The sequence below is a fragment of the Gorilla gorilla genome, chromosome 2 (assembly GCF_029281585.2).
Source record: "Gorilla gorilla gorilla isolate KB3781 chromosome 2, NHGRI_mGorGor1-v2.1_pri, whole genome shotgun sequence".
NCBI lineage: Eukaryota > Metazoa > Chordata > Mammalia > Primates > Hominidae > Gorilla > Gorilla gorilla.
The window spans coordinates 135,892,360-135,916,329 of NC_086017.1; the positions used below are offsets into that span (position 1 = coordinate 135,892,360).

A 23,970-nucleotide genomic window follows, 5' to 3' on the forward strand; every position below is an offset into this window, starting at 1 on the left:
CGAAAGATCTAGGTTGCATGCTCCGTATGAGAATCTAATGCCTGATATGATCTGAGGTGGAAGAGTTTCATCCCAACCCCCGGCCCACCCCACCCCGCCCTATCCGTGGAAAAATTGTCTTCCATGAAACCAGTCCCTGGTGCCAAAAAGGTTGGGGACCACTGATGTAAATTATATCTCCAATACACACACATCCTGTTAATAATGGGGCAGGGGCGGTCCTGATGGATAGTGCCTCCAGGTACCTGTATTGTGTAGACACAAATACAAATGCTCTCTAGATAAACATACCTTCAAACCAGTTTTTATCATTTATTGATAACATTCTAAGGAATAAGAAACCACAGTCAAAAATCACAAAATACATGAGAAAACGAGGCATCCATGAGGAAACAAGACATCCATACCTCTTTGTCTGATAATTCTAGTAGTTGAAGTCTTCGCTTGTTAAACAATTGCCAACAAATTAGACAAGCAAAGACTTCAAATGCTAGAATTACCAGACAAAGAAGTATACAGAATTACATTAGAAAAAATTTTTTTAAAAAGAGACTATAAATAATAACCCAAAATATTTGAAAGAAAGCTAGATGGAAATTCTAGAAATAAAAAAAGTAATAATTGAAATTTAAAAAACTCAACAGCAGATTAGATATGGCCAAAGTGAGAATTAGAAAATAATTATAATTCACTAGGCATGGTGGCTCATGCCTGTAATTCTAGCACTTTGGGAGACCAAGGCAGGAGGATCACTTGAGCCCACGAGTTCAAGACCAGCCTGGGCAACATAGTGAGACCTTGTCTCTATAAAAAAAAAACAAAATTAGCTGGGTGTGGTGGTGCATACCGGTGGTCCCAGCTACTTGGAAGGCTGAGGTGGAAGGATTGCTTGAGCCCGAGACATGGAGCTTGCAGTGAACTGTGATTGTGCCACTGCACTCCAGCTTGGACAACAGAGTGGGACCATCTCAAAAGAAAAAAAAATGAATTAGAAAATAAATGATAACAGAATGCCCAAAATGAGATTAAAAAACAGAAAATATGAAAAAGAGGTTAAGAGACAAAAAGAGTGAGAAAGTCCAGCACACAACTGATTGGAGTTTAGGAGGAGAAAACAGAGAAAGTAGAAGTGTAAATATTTATTTAATTTTTATTTTTTTATTTGAGACAGAGTCTCACTCTGTCACCCAGGCTGGAGTACATCTCAGCTCACTGCAGCCTCCACCTCCTGGGTTCAAGCAATTCTCATGCCTCAGCCTCCTGAGTAGCTGGGATTACAGGTGTGCCACCACACCTGGTTAATTTTTTTTGTATTTTTAGTAGAGATGGGGTTTCACCCTGTTGGCCAGGCTGGTCTCAAACTCCTGACCTCAGGTGATCTGCCCACCTCAGCCTCACAAAGTGTGGGGCTTACAGAAGTGGTAATATTTTAAAAGGTAATGGCTGGAAAATTTCCCAAACTAATGAGAACTATAAATCTTCATTCTAAGGAGGCTCCTTAGAGTAAATTAAAAACGAAACATATACCTCTATCATAGTGAAACTGCACAAAAACCACAGACTAAGAGTAGGTCTTAAAAGCAACCAGAGGGGAAAAAAATGGCAAATCATCTATACAAGGTGACAATTACAGCTGATTTCTCAACAGTGACAATGGAAGCCAAAAGACAGTGGATAAATATTTTCAACGTGCTGAGAGAGAAAACTATAATCGTATATTCAGCAAAGCTATCTTTGAGAAACATCTTCAGACTATCAAATAAAAACACGTTCAGTCAAAATTGAGTTTTTCAACCATTTCTACTACAGTAAATTATAACAAATATCTTTCAAGCAGAAGAAAAACAATTCTTAATGAAAGATATCAGATGCAAGGCAATATAATGAGGAAAAAAAATACATGTGTGAATAAATCTAAAGGAACACTGAATTTATGAAATAATAACAATAATTTCTCATTTGAGAAATTAATAAAACAAGTTGGAACAAATCCTGGATAACAATAGTTCATAAGTCTGGCATGGGATAATTGGAATCATGTTGCATAGGAGAAGCGTAACTTTGAGTTCTGTGAAAAATGCATTTAAAATACCTCTCTAAAGAATAGAAATAGAGGCCTGGCATGGTGGCTCATGTCTGTAATCTCAGCACTTTGGGAGGCTGAGGTGGGAGGATTACTTGAGGCCAGCCTGGGCCTCAAGTAGAGATTCTGTCTCTACAAAATAAAAAAAAATTAACCAGGCATGGTGGCACATGCCTGTAGTTGCAGCTACTTGGGAGGCTACGGTGGGAGGACTGCTTGAGCCTAGGAGGTCAAGGCTGCAGTGAGCTATGATGGTGCCACTGCACTCTAGCCTCGATGACAAAGCAAGACCCTGTCTCAAAAAAAAAAAAAAAAAAGAAATGGAGTGTGTCACTTCCAAACTGGCAGAGCTTGGAATGATACAAAATTGTCATAGAGAGAAATCAGTGAATACTGTCTAAAACCAAAATTAAAAAAAAAATCAATAAATAGCAACATAAGCAGGTTAGAGATATGGAAAAAATGACTAAGATAATCAGTTAAAAGGGTTGAGAATGGTTAATTCTGGGGAACAGAAAATGATGATAATAGGAGTGGTCAGAGTTTTTATTACAGTCTTATACAATCTATTTGATTTTCAAACTATGTATAAGTCTGATAAAAATAAAAGCTATATTTGCAAAAAGTTGAATGAGAAACAAGGGTAAATGTCTGCAGTGCCTGATAAAAATGTTTAGCATCCTTAACACACAAAGAACTTTTTCAAATCCCTAAGATGTACCCCTCGTAGACAAAGAACATGAATGTGCAATTCACAAAAGGAAATATATAAGTGGAGAATAAATACATGAAAGCATTGTTGAAAAGCATGGAAATACAAACCCAAACTAGAAAAGACCTTTTACATTTCTTGTGTATTTTTGTGTATCAAATTGGCAAAGACTTAAGAATAATATCTAATGTCATCACAGGTACTTTCATACGATATTGGTAAAAATACAATTAACACAGTCCTTTTGGTGAGGAATTTGGCAATCCATTGCAAAAGCATTAAAAATAGGCATATATTTTGGCCCAAGAATTCCATTTCTGGAAATCAGTTCTATGGAAATTATTAGGAAGTGTGCAAAGTTTCGGGTATAAGGAAGTTTATCACAGAATTATTTATAATAATGAAAAGTGGAAACAACCTAAATTTCTACAATAGGGAGGTGGTTAACTTAATTATGAGATAACATTTTAAAGGACTGACCAAAACACATTGTTGATACAGTTTTTCTTATGTATTATGCTCACACTATACTGTCAAATGCAAACATAAATTATAAAATAGTATGTATCATATGATTCCATGTTATTAAAAATATATCTATGACAAATTGTCTCCTAAGAAAAAGAACAAAAATGGTTAGTATCTTGATAAAAGGATCCCAGGTCTACGGACCTGGAGAAGCCACTTAGGAATGGGCTTTCTGGGGTCCCCAGATGGTCTCCTAAGGTAGGTGAAGTCTGTAGACCTTTAATAGAAAGTTGGCTCATGCAACTTGCTACTAACAAAGTGTGTAGGTAGGAGTTCCAGTGACATTTCTGAAACATAACGTAAGCATGTGAGTGGCTTTTGATGGCATAGCTGAAAGACTGATGAGTTTCCTTGTGCCTCAGCTGCTCTGCCCCTGGATGCCTAACTACTCTCAGTAACAGTCATGGCCATAACTGGTAGCCCATGACCACCTCTGCAGAGCAGCTAGACACCAAATACACCCTTGGTTAGTGCAGCCACTGCTGGGCCCTGCTGGCCCCAAAGACCTGCCTTCTGTGGTTACACCTCCACTTCTCCTTAGTCAGCGGGCACCAAAGTCGCCTGCACTGGTGAGAAACTACTGCTTTCCGTGTCTCTAGAAATTCAATTCTTAATAAGAGAGGCAGGGGGGGAATGCACAGACTGTGGTTCAAGTCAGACCACGTAGGTTAGACTTCTGGCTCCACCTCTTTCATACCCTATGATCTTAAGTGAGATCCTTAATTGCTTCACGCCCCAGCTTGCCTTCTGTAAAATGAGGATATTAACAGTATCTCCCTCACTGGGTTGTTGTGAAAACCAATGGAATGTAGACATGTAAGAGCTTAGAAAGAGTGCCTGGTACACAGTGAATGCTACATATGTCATAGCTATTAAATGGATTTAGGGTTGTCAACTTTTAAGAAATAGATTTGGGTGGATGACCTTGGCAGGCACTGCTAATCAATCAAAGCTCAGTGTCCTAACCCTTCTTCAGGTAGTGGACCACAGCCCATACCAGAGCGGCCCCAGGCTCCCAAGCCCTCTTGGAAGCTAGGAATCCACTCTGACAAAAGCACTGAGGCTAGACAAATGGCTGCAGGAACAGTTCGGGCCTCGCTGAATTCCACTCCACGACACCTCTCCTAGGAGGTATAGGGAGAGCTTAGGACGCACAGGGTGAGACCTGGGACCACCTCCAGCACAGCAAGCTCTTGAAGTCACTGGCCTGGTACCCCAAAAGAACAATATCCCACTGTCCCCTATTGAACGCCGGGTACCCCTCTATCTCTCTTATTGCCTACTAACTCTTCCTTGGAAAGGGATTAATAAACCACACAGCTGGAGCAGGCAACACCCCCAGCCCACCCCTACTGCCACTGGAGGTCTTGTTTGACTATGAACATCCAAGCGCTTTACACCATTCCAGGTGGCATCTCAGCGGGGACAATGGGTCAAATGCTAAAATATGTACTGAAGTCCAATGACTGATCCTTTCTGAAGCCCTGAGTTCATCAGGGCCACTGTGGATGAATTCTGTTTAGGGCATGGCTCCCTATTCAGCACCTGTGTACACCCTGAGTAGGAGAGTAATTTGGAATAAACCTGCCACATGGAGGGTGAGGTGTCAAAGAACCTGCTCTTATTCTTGGTGGAGAAGAGAAACAGCCCTGGAGAAATGGAAAGGAGATGGGATTCCTCAAGCTTCAGAGCCTGGGCCCAATGAAGTCAGGAGTAAGAAGAAGAGGCTGTGCCCCCTCAGACATTCATGGGGTGGGAGGGGGCACCCTGGAGGCTCAGTAGGCTGGTGCTGTGCACCTCACCCAGGCCAGCTTCGCAGATGGTCAGAGATAATCATTCAAACCCCATTCACACCAACCCTCCTCATATTGGAGATTAGACATCCCATTTCTCAGGTATCTTTTGAGCTGAAAATACCATCCTTCCCTCTGTACTTAGCCCCCTGTGCTGGGCCATAACTTTCCCTCGTACCATGAATGGAGATTAAATTAACAAGAGCGTTTTATTGCTTGCTTTGCCTGTTTTTTTTTCCTCCTAATTGACAACTTCCACTTCTGTAGCGTCTTAATGTTCCAAAACATCTGTTTGTGAACCAGCATCATCAGGGATGCTAGCACAGCCCAAGAATAGGATTTCCTAATTAGCAGCTGCTACAGAGTCAACTCCTTGCCACCCCCCACTCCCTGACAGTGATTTGGGGCTTTTCAGTTTGCATTGTTTCTGAGCAGTGGAGTGAGTAAGAGCATACAGGGAGTGTGCTGTGTTATCCAAAGAGGTAATTTCCTCCTGGAGGGTCCACCCCACCCCCACACCTCAGCCTCAACCCCCGCAGCGGGCCAAATGACAAGCGCTGCCAGCTACAAGCTTCTGGGGCACACAATTGAAGAACAAGCCCTTTATTTTCTTTTCCCTCCATTTGGATTCAGATTTCACTAACATCTATTTAGGGCTTACCACGTGCTAAACATTTTCACATGCATTATCTCATTAATACCCTGTCAAGCGGGTATTATTATCCTCATATAGCACATGGGGAAACTGAGGGTCAGAAAGATTAAGTGATTGTTCCAGGTCACGCACTCAATAGCAGTACAGACACAGTCTGAACCTAGGGCTCATTCCATCACACTCCAGCTTATTCCATGAGGCTTTAAGGCACTGGCCAGAAGAACAGAGCCAAAAAAAAAAAAAAACAACAAAAAAAAAACAAGTCCCCCACAAAAAGCCAAACTGCAGCTTGAAACACAACTGTGCTGACCTTGTTTCTCTCTAAGAGGAATGAAATGGTGCCTATCACACAGGCTTTGGAATCAGACAGACTTGATTTGACAACAGCTGCACATTATTAGCTGGAAGACTGAGCAAGAGGACTTCTAGATCAGCTTCTAACTCAGAGAGGATTTTTACGCATAACGAAAAGAATAAGAGAGAAAGAGTGGAGCCATAATGGAGAATGAGCTTGAGGAACAAGAAAAGTCTGTTTTTGATATGTGACGTTTGGGGTGATGTTACAACTTCCAAGGGAAAATGTCTGGCAGACAATTAAAGATTTGGGACTGTTGATTAGGAGAAAGGACAGGATATGACATACGAAGGGAAAAATCAAGGATCAAGGACTGATTCCCGGGAAAACTTGAAGTAGAGACAGGAGAAGAGCCAGTGACAGAGACGCAGATGACAAGGGAAGGATAGGATGAAATTAAAGGTAGGAGCCAGTGAAGAGGAAGGCAGTGAGACCAGCCCTACAGAAAGTCCCTAGGTCTTTCTAGGGTGTCGCCTGGTAGAAGAAAGATGAAGGTCATATTGCTCAAAAGGGAGCGGTTCTAGAACCATAAGACACTGATGCCCAGCTGTGGAATTGCCCGTTCCTGCCTCCCCGGTAGAGCATTCCTGGGATCCTCAATTTGGGGACTGGTGGACCACAATCAAATGAAAATATAACATTGTCTTAGATACCAGCAATGGATCCTTATACCTATGAGAGTGGGTTTCTTTGTCATTTTAAAACATTTTCCTAAAATTTAATTGTTCACACAGGGAGGGGAGAAAACAGACTGTTTTTTTTTTTAAAGGACTTTTAGCACCCTCCTTTAAAATTCCCCTTTGAGTATGATGGACGGCCACAGACTGAAGAGGGGCAGACTACTGTTCACAGGTCCTTTCCAGGAGAATGAATCTGTGCTTCTCTTCCCACAGATCAAATTAAGAAAAAAATTCCCATGCATTTTACAATCGACAAAGCACTTTTCACAGGATAATTTCATGGCCTAAATTATCCCTTTAGATTCTGACCCTCTGAGTGGCAGGCAGGAGGGTAATTCTTGCCCTATTTTACAGAAGTGGAGACTGAGGCTCAGTACAGAAGTTACCTGCCCAGGTTAACCCAGAAAATAGGTGGCAGAGCAGAGACTAGAGCCCAGCTCCTTCATTCCAGTGTCTTTCCTAACTGACCACTTTCAAATGAAAACCAGTGAAGATTGAGCAGAGAGAAGCTCTTGCTATACTGATTTCTGGCGTGTGGCAAGCTCTACTGACTAGCATCCATACTGCTTTACATCCTTCATTCTGGCCAAAGTTACCTGGATTGTCTCTGGTGCCCCCATCCCTCTCCAAAGGTGACCACTACCCTTAGGGACCATAGCAACCAACTAACCTGACCTTCACAGGACTGAGGTCCAAGAGGTATGGTAACAGTTTCAAATCTGCAATACACCAATGAGTAGCATTTATAAATTCAAAAAATATTTACTTTCATACCCATTAGGAAGGCTATTATCAAAAAGGAAGAATGGAAAAGAAATGCTGTTGAGGATATGGAGAACTCAGAACACTCCCGCAGTGCTGGTGGGAATGTAAGATGGTACAGCCACTGTGGAAAACAGTATGGCGGTTCCTCAAAACCTTAAGAGTTATGAGTTGATCCAGCAATCCCACTTCTGGGTCTATATCCAAAAGAATTGAAAGCAGGAACTCAAACAGACACTTATGCACCCATTTTCATAGCAGGATTATTCACAACAGCTAAAAGATGAAAGCAACCCAGCTGTCTATCAGTAGATGAAAGGATAAACAAAATGTGGTATATACGTACAATGGGATATTATTCAGCCTTCAAAATGAGGGAAATTCTAACACATGCTACAACATGGGTAAACCCTAAAAACATGATGGTAAGTGAAATAAGCCAGTCACAAAAGGACAAATATTACATGATTCCACTTTCATGAGGTATCAAGAATAGGCAAAATTACAGAGACAGAAAGTGGAATAAAGGTTATCAGGGGCTGGAAGCAGGGAGGAACAAGAAGTTATTATTTAATGAGTTTCTATTTGGGATGATGAAAAATTTCAGTAAACAGATGGTGACAATGATTGCAACAACATTGTGATTGTACTCAATGCCACTGAACTGTATACTTAAAAATGGTTAAAATGGTAAATTTTATGTTGTGCATATTTTACTACAATAAGAAATGTATGTATTTACTAGGCCAAGCGCAGTGGCTCATGCCTGTAATCCCAGCAATTTGGGAGGCCGAGGCGGGTGGATCACTTGAGGTTAGGAGTTCGAGACCAGCCTGGCCAACATGGCAAAACCCTGTCTGTATTAAAACTACAAAAATTAGCCAGGCATGGTGGCACATGTCTGTACTCTCAGCTACTCAGGAGGCTGAGGTACAAGAATCGTTTGAACCTGGGAGGTGGAGGTTTCAGTGAGCCGAGATCATGCCACTGCACTCCAGCCTGGGTGACAGAGCAAGACTCTGTCTCAAAAAAAAATAAAAATAAAAAAGTATGTATTTACTGAGCACCAACCATAAGCAAGACACTGTGAGGGTTACACGGATGAATCAGGTATAGAATCTACCTCAAGGAGTTCCAGGAGAGCTGGACCATGTTAATAAGTCCCTGTGATGCTTCTGGGGTGTGAGAAAGGGCCCCCCAGGGGTAGACACTGAGACTGTGCCTGGGAGTTTGGAAGGGGCAAGGTTAGGATTAGAAACTCATCCTCCCTTCCACGGCTGCCAGTCCCAGTCCCCTTCAGATAGCAGGGGCCCTTCCCCTGCAGGCCCTCTTTGCCTCATACCTTCCCCCAAGGGTCCTCCGGATGAGGGGGATTTCAGGCCGGTGGCCAGCAGCGGGATATTCTGGGACATGCAAGAACCTTGGGGGCCTGTGGGAAGGTGGCTGCAGCCTCCCCAGAAAAGCAGCCGCCCACTCAGCGAGGCCACTCTGGGCTGTGTTTTGAAATGCTGCTGCGGATGTAATGATTTTGGGTGGAGGACGTTTAGAAGCCAAATGAGTTTGTGTGAACAAAAGACTCAGCCCTCGATCTGGACTGTCCAGGGCTCTCAGGGAGTTTCGTTTCCTTCCTTGTTCTTGCTCTGAAAGAAGCAGCCCTAAGAAAAATCAAGCACATTGGAAAGTGCTGGACATGAGATTTGACGATCAGATTTTTAAAACGCTTCCCCTGCAAGCGCTCTAGCGATGAAGAAAGTAAAATCTACCTCCCCTCCCTGTGAGGGGTCGGCTCTTGTTCAGCTGAGCATTCTCTCTGGGTGACAGACGTCTGCTGGACTGAACCCAGATCCAGGGGAGGCCTGGCCTGGAGCTCCCAAGTCAGGGTCAGCCTTCCAGAAATAGAACTGGCTCTGAGGTGGCCTCGGGCATGAAGGAGGGATACAGCCTATCCCAGCAGGAGTGAAAGATGAAGGACATTGGAGTGACCTCAAGCTCTTTGCTTTAAAAATAATTCTATAGGTTTTTTTTTTTCCAAGGCCTTGAGGAAAAGTCCTAGGGTCAAAGGTCAGAAGATTCCCAGTTGGTTAAATAAGTGAACAAAAAGGCTTTCTGCAGGGAGGAAAGGGGGTCTACCTTGTTTCTAGGGGCACCTTCCTTGCTGCCTCCATTTTCTTTGCCCCTCTCATCCTTTGACAAATAAACATCCAACACAGTGGCTGAAGAGGAGGCTCTTTGGTAAAGGGGGAGTTTCCAGAAAGAAGTTGAAGCTGGTAGCTCCCAGTCCCCTCTGGACGCAAAGGCCAAGGGTGCCAGCGGGGTGGTGCGGGCCTCCGGGTCTCCTGTGTTGTCACCGTCACATTTGATCACACCCAGAGAGGAAGCTGGGTGGCAGGGCTCCACCAAAGGAGACCTGCCAGGTTAGCGAAACAATAAAAAGGCAAGGAAAAACATCCTGGTTCCGAGGAGGAAGAGGGGGGAGAGGCGGGCGCAGGAGGGGCGGGAGGAAACGGGCCTGCTCCCAGGGGTGTGCACACTGGGCAGCTCGGCCTGGGCCCGGGCCCCGGTGTCCACACAGCTGGCGGCTGACTTTCAGAAGCTCTGCAGTTAATTTACTCGACAGACCTCTGTGAAGTGGCCCAGGACTCTGAGGAAATCATAGAAACATCATTTGTCTGGAGCGTTGACGACTGCTAGAAAATGGAGCCGTGGAGTGATGTTTCAGCACCAAGGGCTCTGAGGCCTGTCCTGGCTGATGGGAGGGAGCTCCAGGGCCTCTGAGGGGAGAAGCTAAAATCTAGTTAAGGGAGAAATGTAAAGTCTGCTAATGCATTTTGTAAATCAAGATTAGGAAACCTGACATTCTATTCAAATATAACCAGTATTTTAAAAAATCAGTTGTATGCCATAGCCATTTAAGAAAGATAAAACAGAGAAAGAGGTAGAAAGGAAGGGGGCTGAAAAGAGAAATAAGACAAAAAGAAATAAAGTTAAGGATTTTTTTCAAAAGACATACCAGAGCAGGACAATAGTAATGATTATTATTGTTATATTGCAGCCAAAACATAGGTAGCATCCACTCCATGCCAGCCACTGTGCTAAGCATTTCACATAGACTGTCTCAATCCATCCTCACGACAGCCTTATGAGGTCCTCCCGTTATTATCCCTACTTTTCTGATAAGGAAACTGAGGTATAGTGAGATTAAGTAATTTGTCCAAGGTTACACAGCAAATAGTAAAACTGGATCCAAACCCAGGTCCGTCTGACTGCAATGAAAATCCAGTTTAAAAAAAATACAGAAATAGAGAAAGAATGAAATAAGAAAGAGCAAAACTAAGACTGAGCGCTCCAGAGAAACGGTAACATGTACTGAAAGCAAAAGCCAGAAAGGACAGAGCTAGGCTTCCTCCTTGTGGGCTTCGGGGATGTCTCACTAAGGACACTGGGATCCAAACTGCAATTTCCTGACACAAACAGGGATATGACATCTTGATGTCCTATGTAACTCACTGTCCAAATGGAATTCAGCGCTCTGATACGATTTAGAAGAAAGGGAGGAAGCAAGGATGGGAGGAAGGGAGAGAGAGGAGTCCATACTGATTTCATGTAAGTAAGAAAAGGTGGCAAGAGATGAAGATGATGGTTTGAGTGCATTATTGGGAGAGTAGTGGGACCATTAGCAAGCAAAGGGAGGTCAGGTCTTAGAGGAGGAAGAGATGATGTGTTTGCATTTATAACTGTTACCTGTTGGTTTAAAGTGAAGCTCACTAAACCTGTGTGAATGCTGGCAGATGGCTGAAGGCACAGAACTGGACTGTAGTTGGAAGCACCCACTCGGAGAAAACAGGGAACTGCCTTTGTCCCGCAGTTCTCTCTACCTAGACTGTCCTACTTCCTTCCCCTCGGCCTCCTGGCAAAATCAGCTCAGAGATCACCCCTTCCAAGAAGTATTCCCCAGAGACAACTCTCTCCCTCTGGACTATTTTATCTTGTTACACAATTCTAGCTTATTCTCTGGCAATCCTAGGTCTCTTATGAAAGACTGTGGCTCATAGCAGGTGCTCCATAAATGTTCACTGAACCGAGGGGGAGGCAGAAGGTCAAGGGTAGAGCTGTGAAGGACATCCCACCTGGTGGGAGGCAGAAGAGATGGGAAAGCGTTAGCCATGGCAATCACAGACAGATGACAGGACAGAGACGAACAACTGAAAAGGCTATTGAGATTTCTCAGCAATGTTCTCCCTTTCTCCAACTCCTCTCCAATTTTCCACTCATCCTTCCATGTCTACCTCTTCCTGATGCCTGACTCTCTTAGAGACATAACGCCTGATGTGTTCCCGGGAAGCATTCATGACTAACACGTACACAGCACATGCATGTTTACAAAGCGTGTCCATGTGGATCAGCTCCATTCATCCTTCCAACAACACTGAAGTCAACAAAACAGTTATCGTCTCCATTTTACATATATGGAAGCAGGTACAGAAGTTAAACGACTTGCCCAAGGTCATGGCCAGTTCACTATATCACAACTAAAACATTGCTCTGTCCAGTTACAAGTGCTTTCACAGTCATAATTATATTTGCTCCTCCTCAAAAACCTTGTTAGGAGCAGGAAAGTCTTTATTATCCTCATTTTTAATATGAGGAAATTAAGGCCTAGGGACATTAGGCAGCTATCCAATGCCACAGAGGCAGAAAGCAGAAGGGGTTAAGCACAGTTCCTCCAACCCCCGCCAGAGCTCCACGGCATCTCTCCCCAACTCTGCCAGCAGCTACAGCCAGTAGCACTCCATTACCATAAAGCATGACTGTACTAGAAATAATTCCTAACAAACCACAAGAATTCCCCTACCCAAGTGAGTATGGTCCTCTTCAAAGAGGTCCCAATAAGACAATACTTATTCCATCAATACTGTTATTGCTCAAACCATTTTCTAAAATTTGCTACTTTTCTTTTTTCATATATATGTATATGTGTATATATATACACATACACACACACAAACACACACACACACACAAATATATATATATATATATATATATATATATTTAATTATACAGATGAGGTCTCACTATGTTGCCTAGGCTGGTCTTGAATGCCTGGCCTCAAGCAATTCTCCTGCCTCAGCTCCCAAAGTGCTGGGTTTACAAGTGTGAGCCACTGTGCCCGACCCAACTGGCTAGTTTTCAATAGAGCCTGCAGAATATTGTTCTCTTGAGTTTCCTGAATAATGATACATTTCCATCCCTTGATAATGATGTTGGATTATTTTGGAAACACAAAACTTCAAAGACAATCTGATGAAAGATGCAGTAGATAGAGATCCGTAACCCCATTTTCAATCCAGGAGGTTTGCTGCAAGAAACACAAGGGAGTTGCTCATGTGGCTCACACACACACTCTGAAGGTGGCTCTCAACTCCTTCAAACACTTGTGAAGCACGTATTGATAACCCCCAAAGGTTCTGATTTGAAGAACACTCATTGACCACAGAGGTCCAAGTGTGACTGATTTTCAAAGGCTTCTTATTTTGTGGTCACACCTGGCATACTGCTTTTATTCAATCCTAATAGCTTTCTATGTGTTCATCTGGTCTCCTCAGATGACCACAGGTGACGGCTGTTGCACTTGGTTTTTCTGACTTCAAATCATGAAAGTTGGCTCTTTCCTCTCCATGTTTAAGGCTAAGAAGCAAGAGAGAGTTCTAGGGATACCAAGGGGTGAGGTTGGCAGGGGTCCAACGAGGGGAAGACCAGTTAACAGAGGTCTTTGGAACATGGACTTGAACCCTAGGCAGGGAGCTTGCCCACTGTCCAGTAAAATGCCTGGAAGGCAAGGTGCGATGGGAGGGTTGCTGTCAACACAATGACCAGTGTAAATGGGCACTGGTTTCAGTAGCATCATCATTGCTAGCATTTCTAGAGCTCTCTTGCCCAGGCATCAAGCCGTCTACTTTACAGGTGTTATGCTGCACTTCTCCATTCTGAGCAGGGCTCTTTCTATTAATAGCCCATTTGACAGATGATAAACTGACCGCACAGAGAGGATAAATAACCTACCACAGTCCTACAGCTGGCAAGTGGCACTGCTAGGGTTTGAATTGAGACTGTCTGACCCTTCCAAGCCGGGACCTCTGTGGCCTGTGACTGCAACACCAGCAGGGCTCTCGTCTACACCCTGGCAAAAGATGATCCCTGAAAAAGTCTCACCACATGGCCATAATAAAGGTCCTGGTGGCCAGGGAGGCTGCAGGAGTGAAACCCGTCCCCAAGTTGAAGCTGTTTCCATCTCCTATCACCCGAAAAGGAAAATGGAGTGGTTTTCAATTCTAGCCCAACATATGATAATCACTAGTCACAGCCCTGCACTAGGAACCTCCCTCCAGATGACAAGCAGGTGTCTCTCTCCTGCCTCTTGCTACTCCTTCCTCCAATTTGATTCTTCAGTTCCAAGGTGGAACTGCAGGGCCACCTGAAGAGCTTGACCTTGGCCTCTGCCCTCTTCTTGTCACTTTTCTTCCTCCCCCGTCTTCATTTCCCAGCCTATCAGAGACATTAAGAAGAAACTTGTCAACTTATCAAATCCATTTCTTTGCCTTCAGCACCTTCTCTGCACAGATAGATGGGGGCTCCTGTTATTCAGGGTCTTCAGTGAGGTCAGATCCTCCCTCAAGTCCCCCGAGACATCCCAGGAATTGGGATTGCAGTCTTGTCTGCCTGCCATGCCATCTGACCTGTAAGCTTTCCTCAAAAACGTTTACATGACACGAAAGCTAGAATGAAGTTCAAGTACCTCAGAGCTAAAATATTAAGCAAAAGGAAACTGTCCATTTTTCATAGCCTCTGTAGACTTTGCAGACGGTCTTTCCAGCTCCTTAAGAGACCTTGCAACCAGAGCCCCATACCATGTGGTGGGGCAGACCCTGCTGCAGGACCCTCCACGGCACCTAGAGGAAAATCGACCTCCTTACCATGGTCCTCACGGCCCTGGGTGATCCAGACACCCTGGCCTTCCTTCTTGCCAATCCTGAGACAAGGCAAGCTGGGTCCTGCCTTAGATCATCTGCCCTGGCTGCTCCCCCTGCCTGGAAGGCTCTTGCTGCTATAGGCAGGGGGATGCCATGTGCCAAGTCTCCAAGACAGGAATGAGTTTGGCATGTATTAACAACTGTCTGGTGTAAGTGGGGAGCAGAGCAAGAGAGCGTGAGAGAGGTGGCCAGTCAGATCCTGCAGGCCTCATATTCCAATTTAGGGGGTCTGGATTTTATTCTAAGTACAATGCAAAGCTCTTTGAGGGTGTTAAGCCTCCGAGTAAGGTGACCTGAGTTACATTTTAAGAAGATCACTCTGGCTTCTGTGAGTACAGATTAGAGAGAGAGCATAAGTGGATGCAAACAACAGAAAAGAGCAGTGGGGAGGAAGAGAGCAGATTCACCATGTATTCTGGAAACAGGATCACCTGGAGTTGCCAAAAAAGAATCACGGTAGTGGGTGAGGAAAGGAGAGGAATGGAGGGTGACTTCTAGGCTTCTAGCTTAAGGAACTAGGTGCATGTTGTTGCTAACTGCCGACATGGGAAGAGGCAGGAGTTGACACAGGGTTAGGGGATAAGAATCAAGGATTCTGATTCTCTCTGATTTTCCTCTTTTATTTCACCATCAAACTTTGCCACAGACAGGCCTTCCATGCCTATCATATGGTAGGCAGGCTTCTTCCTGCACTTTTAGGAGTCCCACTAAACAGTTCAGAATGGAGGCCAGAGGCCCTTCCCCAGACCTCATTCTCCCCAGTCTCCCTCTGCCTTTTAACTTGGATAGTTTCCAGATGAGAGGACAAATCAAGACAGAAAGCAGAAATATGTTAACTTACATGGACCTTCACAGACCTCCACATATGATGCATAAACCATGCTACATTCAGATTATCTGCCAATCCACAGCCAACCTGCAAGCCACCCCCACCTCTCATTGCGCCCTCATGCCGGGCTGGCATCCCTTCCTCCCCACTATCCACACTGGATGTTCTCCACCTGACTGGAGCTGATTTCCTCTTCCTCTGTGGCTTTAACTACTGCCCCTCAGGGCTGAATCTGGCCCCGGCCTCCCTCTAGTTCAGTTGCACATTCTCAACCATCCACAGAATACTTCCAAGGGGACATGCAGTCTTTACACTGAACGGCTGAAACTGAAGGAGCCCCTTTAAAAGCAAAGAGCTCCTCTCCATTCTGTCCCGTCATCCCCGTGGCCAGGCAGTCTAGTACTCCAGCCTTACTCTTTTAAGTGGCCCTTGCATCTCTCCCTTTCAATTTCCACTACCTCCACTCTAACCCATGCTCTGTCCTCAGTCTTTCCTCCCAACACATCAACACAATGCCCACCAGCATTCCAGTGTCTCTTAAACAACTACGGGGCTGTAGTGAGGGCAGATATGTATGTGGTTCATCTATGAGGCCCCAGCTCCAAGCAGAAATGAACAAGCTAATTATGCTTTCCCTGTTCAGAAGCCATCAGGGGCTCCTTGGTGTGGATGGGAATGAAAACAAACACCTTAACAGGCCTCTAAAGCCCTCCACAATCAGGTCTAATCCTCCTTTCCAGTCTTGTCTTCAATGACTAGTTGATTTGGGAGCCTAACTGGCCTCTTTAAGTCCTTTTCTCCAGCCTTACTGACTGTTGATCACCTCCATTTTGAAAAGTCTTGGGCTTTTCAATATTTGGGATTTTGTGGATGCCATTCATCCACCACCTCTCTTTTTTTTTTTTTTGAGATGAAGTCTCACTTTGTTGCCCAAGCTAGAGTCTAGTGGTGCACTCTCGGCTAACTGCAACCTCCGGCTCCCAGGTTCAAGCGATTCTCATGCCTCAGCCTCCTGAGTAGCTGGGATTACAGGCACATGCCACCATGCCCAGCTAATTTTTGTATTTTGAGTAGAGACAGGGTTTCACCATGTTGGCCAGGCTGGTCTGGAACTCCTGACCTCAAGTGATCCACCCGCCTTGGCCTCCCAAAGTGCTGAGATTACAGGCGTGAGCCATCGTGCCCAGCCCATCCTCCACCTCTCTGTCTATCCACATCCCAGTCAACTTTCAAAGTTAAATCAACTCCCCCCTTTCCCACTGAAGTCTCCCTGGACTATCCAGCCCCCAGTGGTCTCCACGTCTGCATGCAGCAGCCCATTTCCACCCTCACCATTCCTTTGGTCAGTATGATCTCCTGTGGCATTTCTTCAGTTGTGAATCACTCATGCATCGTTATTTCGCTTTTTACAATCTTGATGTGTGTGCTCCAACAAGACTGAATGTTCCCTGGGGGCATCACAGACATGCACTGCAACCTCATCACCTCACACGGCTCTTCCACATAGCAAGGCTTCTGTAAATATATCTTGATTTACAAATCAGTCCAATGTGACACAAATAGAGGCATCTGCCACACTCCAACAAAAGAAGAGTGAAAAAACAGGATAGAAACGTCTTTGTTTCTGTCTATGCCCGATGAATGGTGAGTGGGTCGAAGAGAGCATAGATGTTCAAATGAAAGCAATTTGACAGCATCTGCATGGAGTACCATTTAACCTCACCTCCTACTGGGCAGGTATTCATAACAACTGCCTCACCATGTCAGCCACTGCTCCACGTTCCCAGGAGAGGGCCCATTAAGAAAGTCACCAATTCATTTCAGCTTGGCTTATAATTAATGCAGCAACCTCTGGCATCAATAACCTATGGATTGGCATATGAGTAGGGCATAATTTACAATCTCTATATAAAATGTCATTTTAAAGACTTGTGGTCTTGTCTCAGGTAATTTCAAACAAAATTTTTAAAAAATTTTTACTCAGTAGGTGTCCTCATTGCCACTGCCATCTCCTCATATTTTCCCCACGCCAATGCTGGCCCCTAATCTCTACAAAAAAGCAAGAGCAAGGAATGGAGGGAGGGAGGAAGAAGAATGATGAGCAGGAGAGGAGCTTAGAGATCTAGGACAACTGGTACCCCATTTTACAGATGAGAAAACTGAGACCTCCTGATATTGTGGGACAAGCACATGGATTTGGTCAAAATCTATTAAAATCCTGCCGCCTCCATTTACCGTGTGATCTAACCTCTCCAGGCTACTGTTTCCAGAACTGTAAAAGGCAAATAACATCCCTCGCAGGCTTGTTTTGAGGGTTAAATGGATAAGGAGTGTGAAGGCACCGACCACACATAGGTGCTCAAAGGCCAGGGAGTCAAAAGTCAGACCCCAAAACTAGTTCCTTCCTTGTTGCCTCCCCAGGATTCTTGGAAGAGAACATTTACTGCAGCTGAAACCTCCCATTCATACAAAAAGGACGCTGGAGACAGAGGGAAGCCACTGAAGAAGGCAGTAAGTGGCTAACAAAACCACAACTGCCATCTGTTCTTTGCTTTCTTTCTGAGTGTCTCTGGACAAGGACAAGTTAAATTCAGGAACACTGTTTTCAGCCAGCTGGGCAGGGCTGCTGGAAGGCAGGAGGGATCACCAGGAGGGCAGAGGCTCCTTCCCCAGCCTCCAGGACAAGGATGCAGAAACTGCCCAGCTGGGCAGCAAATACCTTTCAGTCTCCCTCAGTCCACACCATTCGGGTCTCTGGCAAAACATAACAGTTCAGCATGTGCACACAGGCTGAGGAAAGCAATAAAAGGGTTCTTGCAAGGTAAAAAGGATGTGGCTTTTAAACACTCATGCACCACGGAGAGTCCCTTTCCCCCTCCCGCCTCCCGCCCTTCTATTTGGGACACCCTCCATCAAAGCAAACAGGCTTCTCAGGAATCCCCACTACCACCACCCCAAGCCTCCGCCAGGAGTGAGGTAGCCGCCTTCTGGAGGGAAGCCACTCTCCCTTCCCTGAGGGGCTGCCTCTTGCCCGCTGCACCTTGTAATGGTTCTCCCAGCAGCCAAGCTAAATGACGAAGTTGGCCCACAAAGTTAGAGCAATTCAGGCGACAGCTATTTAACAGCTCAGAAGGGGCTCAGCTCAAAGCGCTTCCTTTCCTCTAGGGAGCTGCATTTTTCTAAGATTATTATTTCTCGGGCTGGCTGCTCAGCTACTCAGCGTCATTTCCCCTTTGGGTGGGAAAGTTCTTTCCTTCTGCATTGATTTTCATTATGATTTAAGCCTTCTCTCCCTCTCATCTGCAGATCTCACAATTAAAGCATAGCATATGGATCACAAAATTAAGGCATATAAACTTTGCATTCAGCTTAGAACTGTGGCTCAGAAGTCCTGAGTGGTAGAAAAACACACGCAGAAAAAGAAAACCTCTAGGTCTCAGCATCTTGTCACCACTGGCTGAAACACCAGCAATAAACATCAGCTGAACAGCCAGCAGGGTGACGGGTGGGCGCAAAAGCTTAACAATGGCTATATAAACAGGGAGCTGCTCTCCAGGGACTTACAGTCTTAATACAGGCAAACAATCCACATAATGGAATGCAAACGCGGTTACTCAGCAGTGAGAAGTTGAACTCTGCCAGGAAGAGAAGAGCTGGAAATGGCCCACAGGGAAGAAAAGGACATCTGTGGCCCTTGCTGCTGACATCAGTGTATTTGGAAGTCCCAGGGGCCAGGCCCTGACTACCAGCATCCCCATGGCACGAAAGGCCTGCAGGCAGCTTCCCCAACAACCAAATGGAGCACGTTACTTGTAAGACTCAGGGCTTGTTAGTGACAGTAGCATGGTGCCTCCCCAAACACAAAAATGCTGAGGGAGAGCCGGGATGACCATCTGTCAGGGGTGCTGGAGGGGCAGACATTTGCATGGGACACATTGCGGACTGGAGGACCTGTGGAGGCCCTCTCAGCATTGAGACCTTGCTGCCTTGTGAAATGAGTGATAGCATCTAGTGATACATGAGGACCCATCCAAAAGGCTCCCAATCCTGGTTATTAGAAAACTCAGACTCACTGAAATCACTGAACACTGGTTTTCTTATGTGCTGTTTCTTTTTTACCCCTAAATGATACTGTTTGAGCCACTACCAGAAAAACAAGCACAGGTCATGCCTAGATCCTTGGCCGTATGAGTAGCTTCTAGCAGCTTCAACAGGTGTTCATTTTATCTCCTCTAATCGCACCTTCCTAACATTCCTTCAGAGATTGGGCCTTTGAGCCACTGAAGAGGAGGCACTCCTTGGGTGGTGTCTGTGGGGCACCAGGAGACCAAGAGAACCTACTTAGGTAAGAGAAGGTGTACACTATTCCAACTACTCTCTCGCTGCTTTCTGGGATTCTCACATGTATTCCTTCCAGTACCTCATATACCTGAAGCCTCCATCACTCACCTCTGCAAAGGAATCAAACTGGGAAAGCCACAAAACCAAGACCAGCAGTGTTACCTGCCACACCTGTGAGGGATGTTTGGGTCACATAAGGCCCCAATTCTTACCAGCTGAGTCCTCTAAGCTAGCTGCCTCCACTGTCCCTACCTCTCTGTAATACCTGTAATACCTACCTCTCTCTAGAGATCCCGCCCCTAAGAGAAGGAAAGAGACTCATGTGCCTGCCCCATCCAGCCAGGGCCCCTGCAAGTCAGTGTCCCTCCCACCTATCCCCTAACAAGATGGAGGCCATTCAGCTAAGACAGCCTGACTACTACCCAGAGAAATCTGCCTTCGGCTCTTGGGTGTCTCCTCTGAAATGTTCTCAATTCTCTGCAGTTCACCTTCTGTTTAGAAAAACTCACAAAATACTACACAGTGTTCCTCAGTTACTTTTCTAGTTGGAGAAAGTCGGGAAATATGTTGTTTTATGTTCTTGATTCCTTCCCGTGGAAGTTAGCGAAACAGCGTATGCTGTAAGTAATCTAAAGTCACAGTCACTCCGGGATGTGTCTCCTACACGTCTTCAGAAGCTTATCTCTCCTCTCCCTTTTCTTACTGTTCCTCGGTTTCTCAATCTTATGCCAGTGATTTAAAAATTCACAAAATAAGGCATTTTGCGATAATGGGAATACTGTTGAATATGAAATTGAGTTTTTAACAGGAGAACTTGATTTTTAAAAATCCAAACTTTTTCTTATTTAACTCTAAGAAGCAGCTCTAGGTTGGAGGAAGCAAGCTAATTCACGTGCCAGAAAGTCTGCATGATACGAGAAACTTAAATGAATTGTCAATTATGCAGACAAAAAACTCAACTTTCAGGGAAACTCCAAATCAATGTCCAGTGTTGCAAGCAACCCAGCTTATTTGAATAGCCCGGACAGAGCATATGCCCTGTGTCACTCACAGGAAGGCAAAGGCTAACACCACCACGTTGCTGACTTTGTTCAAAGCACTTTCCATTTATTTTTACTTTCATTTTGTCACATCATCACTAGGAGGCTAGAAGGAACAGGGATTATCACTTCCATTTCACAGATGGAGAAAGTGAGCGCAAAGAGACAGCAGTCCCAAGGTCATAATGGTATTATGGTTAGAATTCCACTCAGTATGTGGCATATTTTTCCAGATCATAAGAAAGAACTGGACACAAAGGTAGCAGGGAGAAGAGGTCAGTTCCTTCTCTCTGCGTGGGACAGTTGGTGGCTACCACGGAGCAACAGTTCATTGGGAAAGGAAAGGGGAGGGAGGAGGCTCAGGGATGGTCCTGTATCAGGCTGTGCCTTGCAGGGGTTCAACCATGCAACCCCAACCGCGTTCCTTTGCTTTTAAGTCGAACCAGTAGAGCGTTTTGCTTCGAACTACGTACATCCTTTGTCCTTTACAATATCCCGTCCTAGAACCCCTTAAAAATCAGTTATTTAGATGAGAAAGTCGAGCCCCGTACCTGGAGAGGCCAGTTCTGTATAGCGGAAAAAATGAAACTGGGGACCGGCTGGCCAGATATCGGAGGTGGGCGAGATGCTTTGGAGTCTTTTTCCCTTTCCTTTCCATTTTTTTTAAAGTGGGGTGGAAGAGATACAGGGTACCCCATAGGAAATAAGTTTTCTTCCAAAGGGTTGGAGGAGAACGGGATGGTCACACCCCTCAGTCCAGCCAACTGCGAAAGCGTCCCTCCCTACCCGCCGACCCTCAGGGTCCCGCACACGCCGGGCAAGGAGCCCCCACCCTGGGTCGCGCCGCGCGGAGGGGCCTACGGCTGGGGATGCAGCCCCGGGCGCGCCCACGCCCCCAGCACAGACTGGCCAGGCGCCAGGTTCCCGGCTCTCACTCACCCGCGCTCCCGCCTCTGGGGGCCCGGCCGGAGGGCCCCCGCTGTGTCGCGGCGCCTGGCTCAGGGGCCCTGTAGCTGGGGCCGGGGGTCGCGGGCCCGCGGCGCTCCCGGGGCGGCGTGGGCGGCGGCTCGCGCTCCGGGCGGCGCTCCAGCTGCAGCTCCAGCCCCGCTCCCGCGAGGGGCGCCAGGCTCAGCGCGCGGCGAGCCGGGGAAGGCGGCGGGTCCCGCGTTCCGGGGGCCGCCGGCGGCAGCAGCAGCAGCGGCAGCAACAGCAGCAGGAGCGGCGGCGGCCACCGCGAGGCGCGCGGCGAGGCCATGGTGACGGCGCCCGCCCGCGCTCACATGCCCGGCGCGCGGGGCGAGGGCAGCGGGCAGCGGGCAGCGGGCGGCGGGGGCCGCGCGGGGCCGGGGAAGTGAGCGGAGTGAGGCTGCGAGCGCGCTCCCCGCCTCAAAAGTTGTCGGGAGCCGCGGGAGGGCTGCCGGGGGCCGGGCTGGCTGGGCGGAGGCGGCCCGCGGCGCCGCTACATGCTAATTAGCCCGGGCGGGTCGCTGGCTGGCGGGCGGCTCCTCCTCAGTTGACATCACCGGCCCCGCGCGGCGGGCCCGGGGGCGGGGAGAGGGCAGGAAGGGGGCTGGGGCCCGGCGCCTGGAGAGCGGCCCGGCCCGGGACAGCGGGATGAGGTCAGCGGAGCCACGGTGCTGCAACTTTTGTCACACACATGCTCCAGAGTCTTCTGAATCGGGCACCACTTTCCCAACTCCTTAAACGCACAAGAAGTAGGTGAAAAGCAGGTCCTGGGTAATGTGATTAGCACCAGACTAGATTATCCCAAGTGCTTTGATAGGAGAGAGAAAGGGAACGGTCCCCTGGTACCCAGCCCGCGCTGTCACCGCCGTTACTGATTTGAAGTGTCCCCACTCCCACCCCCACCTCCCCTTCTCCAGGCCCCAGGGCTGGTGATGAGCTCGTGTTTGCCAAACCTAACACCTCACCCTCCAGCCAACGCGAGAATCCGAGTATCCCCCACGCCCTCTCAAGCTTGGATGCCGTTCCCATCCGACCACTGCCTTTGGCTCACACCAGAGTTCTGCAGAGATGTCACCGCGAGGACACCCAAACAGGCTGCAGGGAAAAGAAAACTGTGAATTCAGGCAGGCTAGGGCAAACTCACCATCAGGAAAAGAACTGCAGATCGCAAATTAAACCAAATGATGCCCAGAGAACACAGAATTTTAAATGGAAACCTATGGGGAAAGATTCAAAGATTTCATGTAAACAAATTTTCTTGGTCAATAAAGTTCCATTTGTTTCCATAACCTCTCCCTCCCCAGTAAATGAATAATAAAATGTCTAAAGTTTAGGACTGTAAGCCACCTCATTAAGTGAAGAAAGAGGGGCTCAAATGGGAAAATAACTTGCTCAAGATTCTGAAGGTAGACCCGAAGACGAAATGATTGATCTGTGAATGACCATGTGATATTATTAATTCTGGTCTCCTAATTCAGAATTTGCAATAATTCGCAAACGGAAACAAATAGTATTGCAACAGAAACAAATGTTGCAGCTCCTTGGGGTTCTTGCCAGTTCTGTTGGGGGCCCCTGTCTGACAATCAAATGCTCGTGAAAATATGAGTATGCACCTCACTTTCAGGCCTGGCTCTCCATCCTATTTCTCTGCTCTTCTCTGTTTCTCTGTCTCCAGATCTCCATGACCCACCTCCAGGAGAATGAGATCGTAGTGTCCAGGGCAGCCGCAGATGGGCCTAGGCCCACTTTCTGGTGACTCAGTACAAGTGAGTCATTTGGCAAAAAAACATAAAGGAGGCTGTGTATAAACAAACTCACCTTAAATGAGAGAATGAGGAGTAAAGATTTGGTTTTATTTTGTTTTGTTTTTAAACAAACCAGCTTTCCAGGGCTCTAACACAGAACTTCCAGGTCTCTCCAAGAAAGTACCAAACAGTAATCCCCCTGAAACTGACTTGGTTTGCTCCCATGGCCTGAGCTTAACTTCTCTGGATGCTGCTCTCACATTAACAGGCAGGACTGCACAGCTGCCCAGACCCAGCCAGACAAGCCCCAACAGACTAGGACTGTGCTCAGAGGTTCTGGTCACTGCCACTCCCTCCCCTCCAAGGAGACCATGTCACGTAGTACTGGTTGCACTCCCAGGCAAGCAGAAAGGTTTAAGGGTAGAATGGCCCTTACAGTCTTCTCGTGTG

At 46.5% G+C, this 23,970-nt stretch overlaps 1 protein-coding gene across 2 annotated transcripts in view; it reads right to left on the reverse strand.

The window, feature by feature from the left end:
* Window positions 1-22,255, reverse strand: part of HEG1 (heart development protein with EGF like domains 1) — a 90,184-nt gene extending 67,929 nt beyond the window's left edge. Inside the window, exon 1 of one of the 2 annotated variants that reach the window (XM_055383846.2) lies at window positions 21,749-22,255. In XM_055383846.2, coding sequence (XP_055239821.2) covers window positions 21,749-22,064 — 316 coding nt within the window. In that variant the 5' untranslated portion in view covers window positions 22,065-22,255. The remainder of the gene's footprint in view (window positions 1-21,748) is intronic. The other variant, XM_019024399.4, reaches the window with a different exon arrangement.
* Window positions 22,256-23,970: the final 1,715 nt, after the last annotated feature.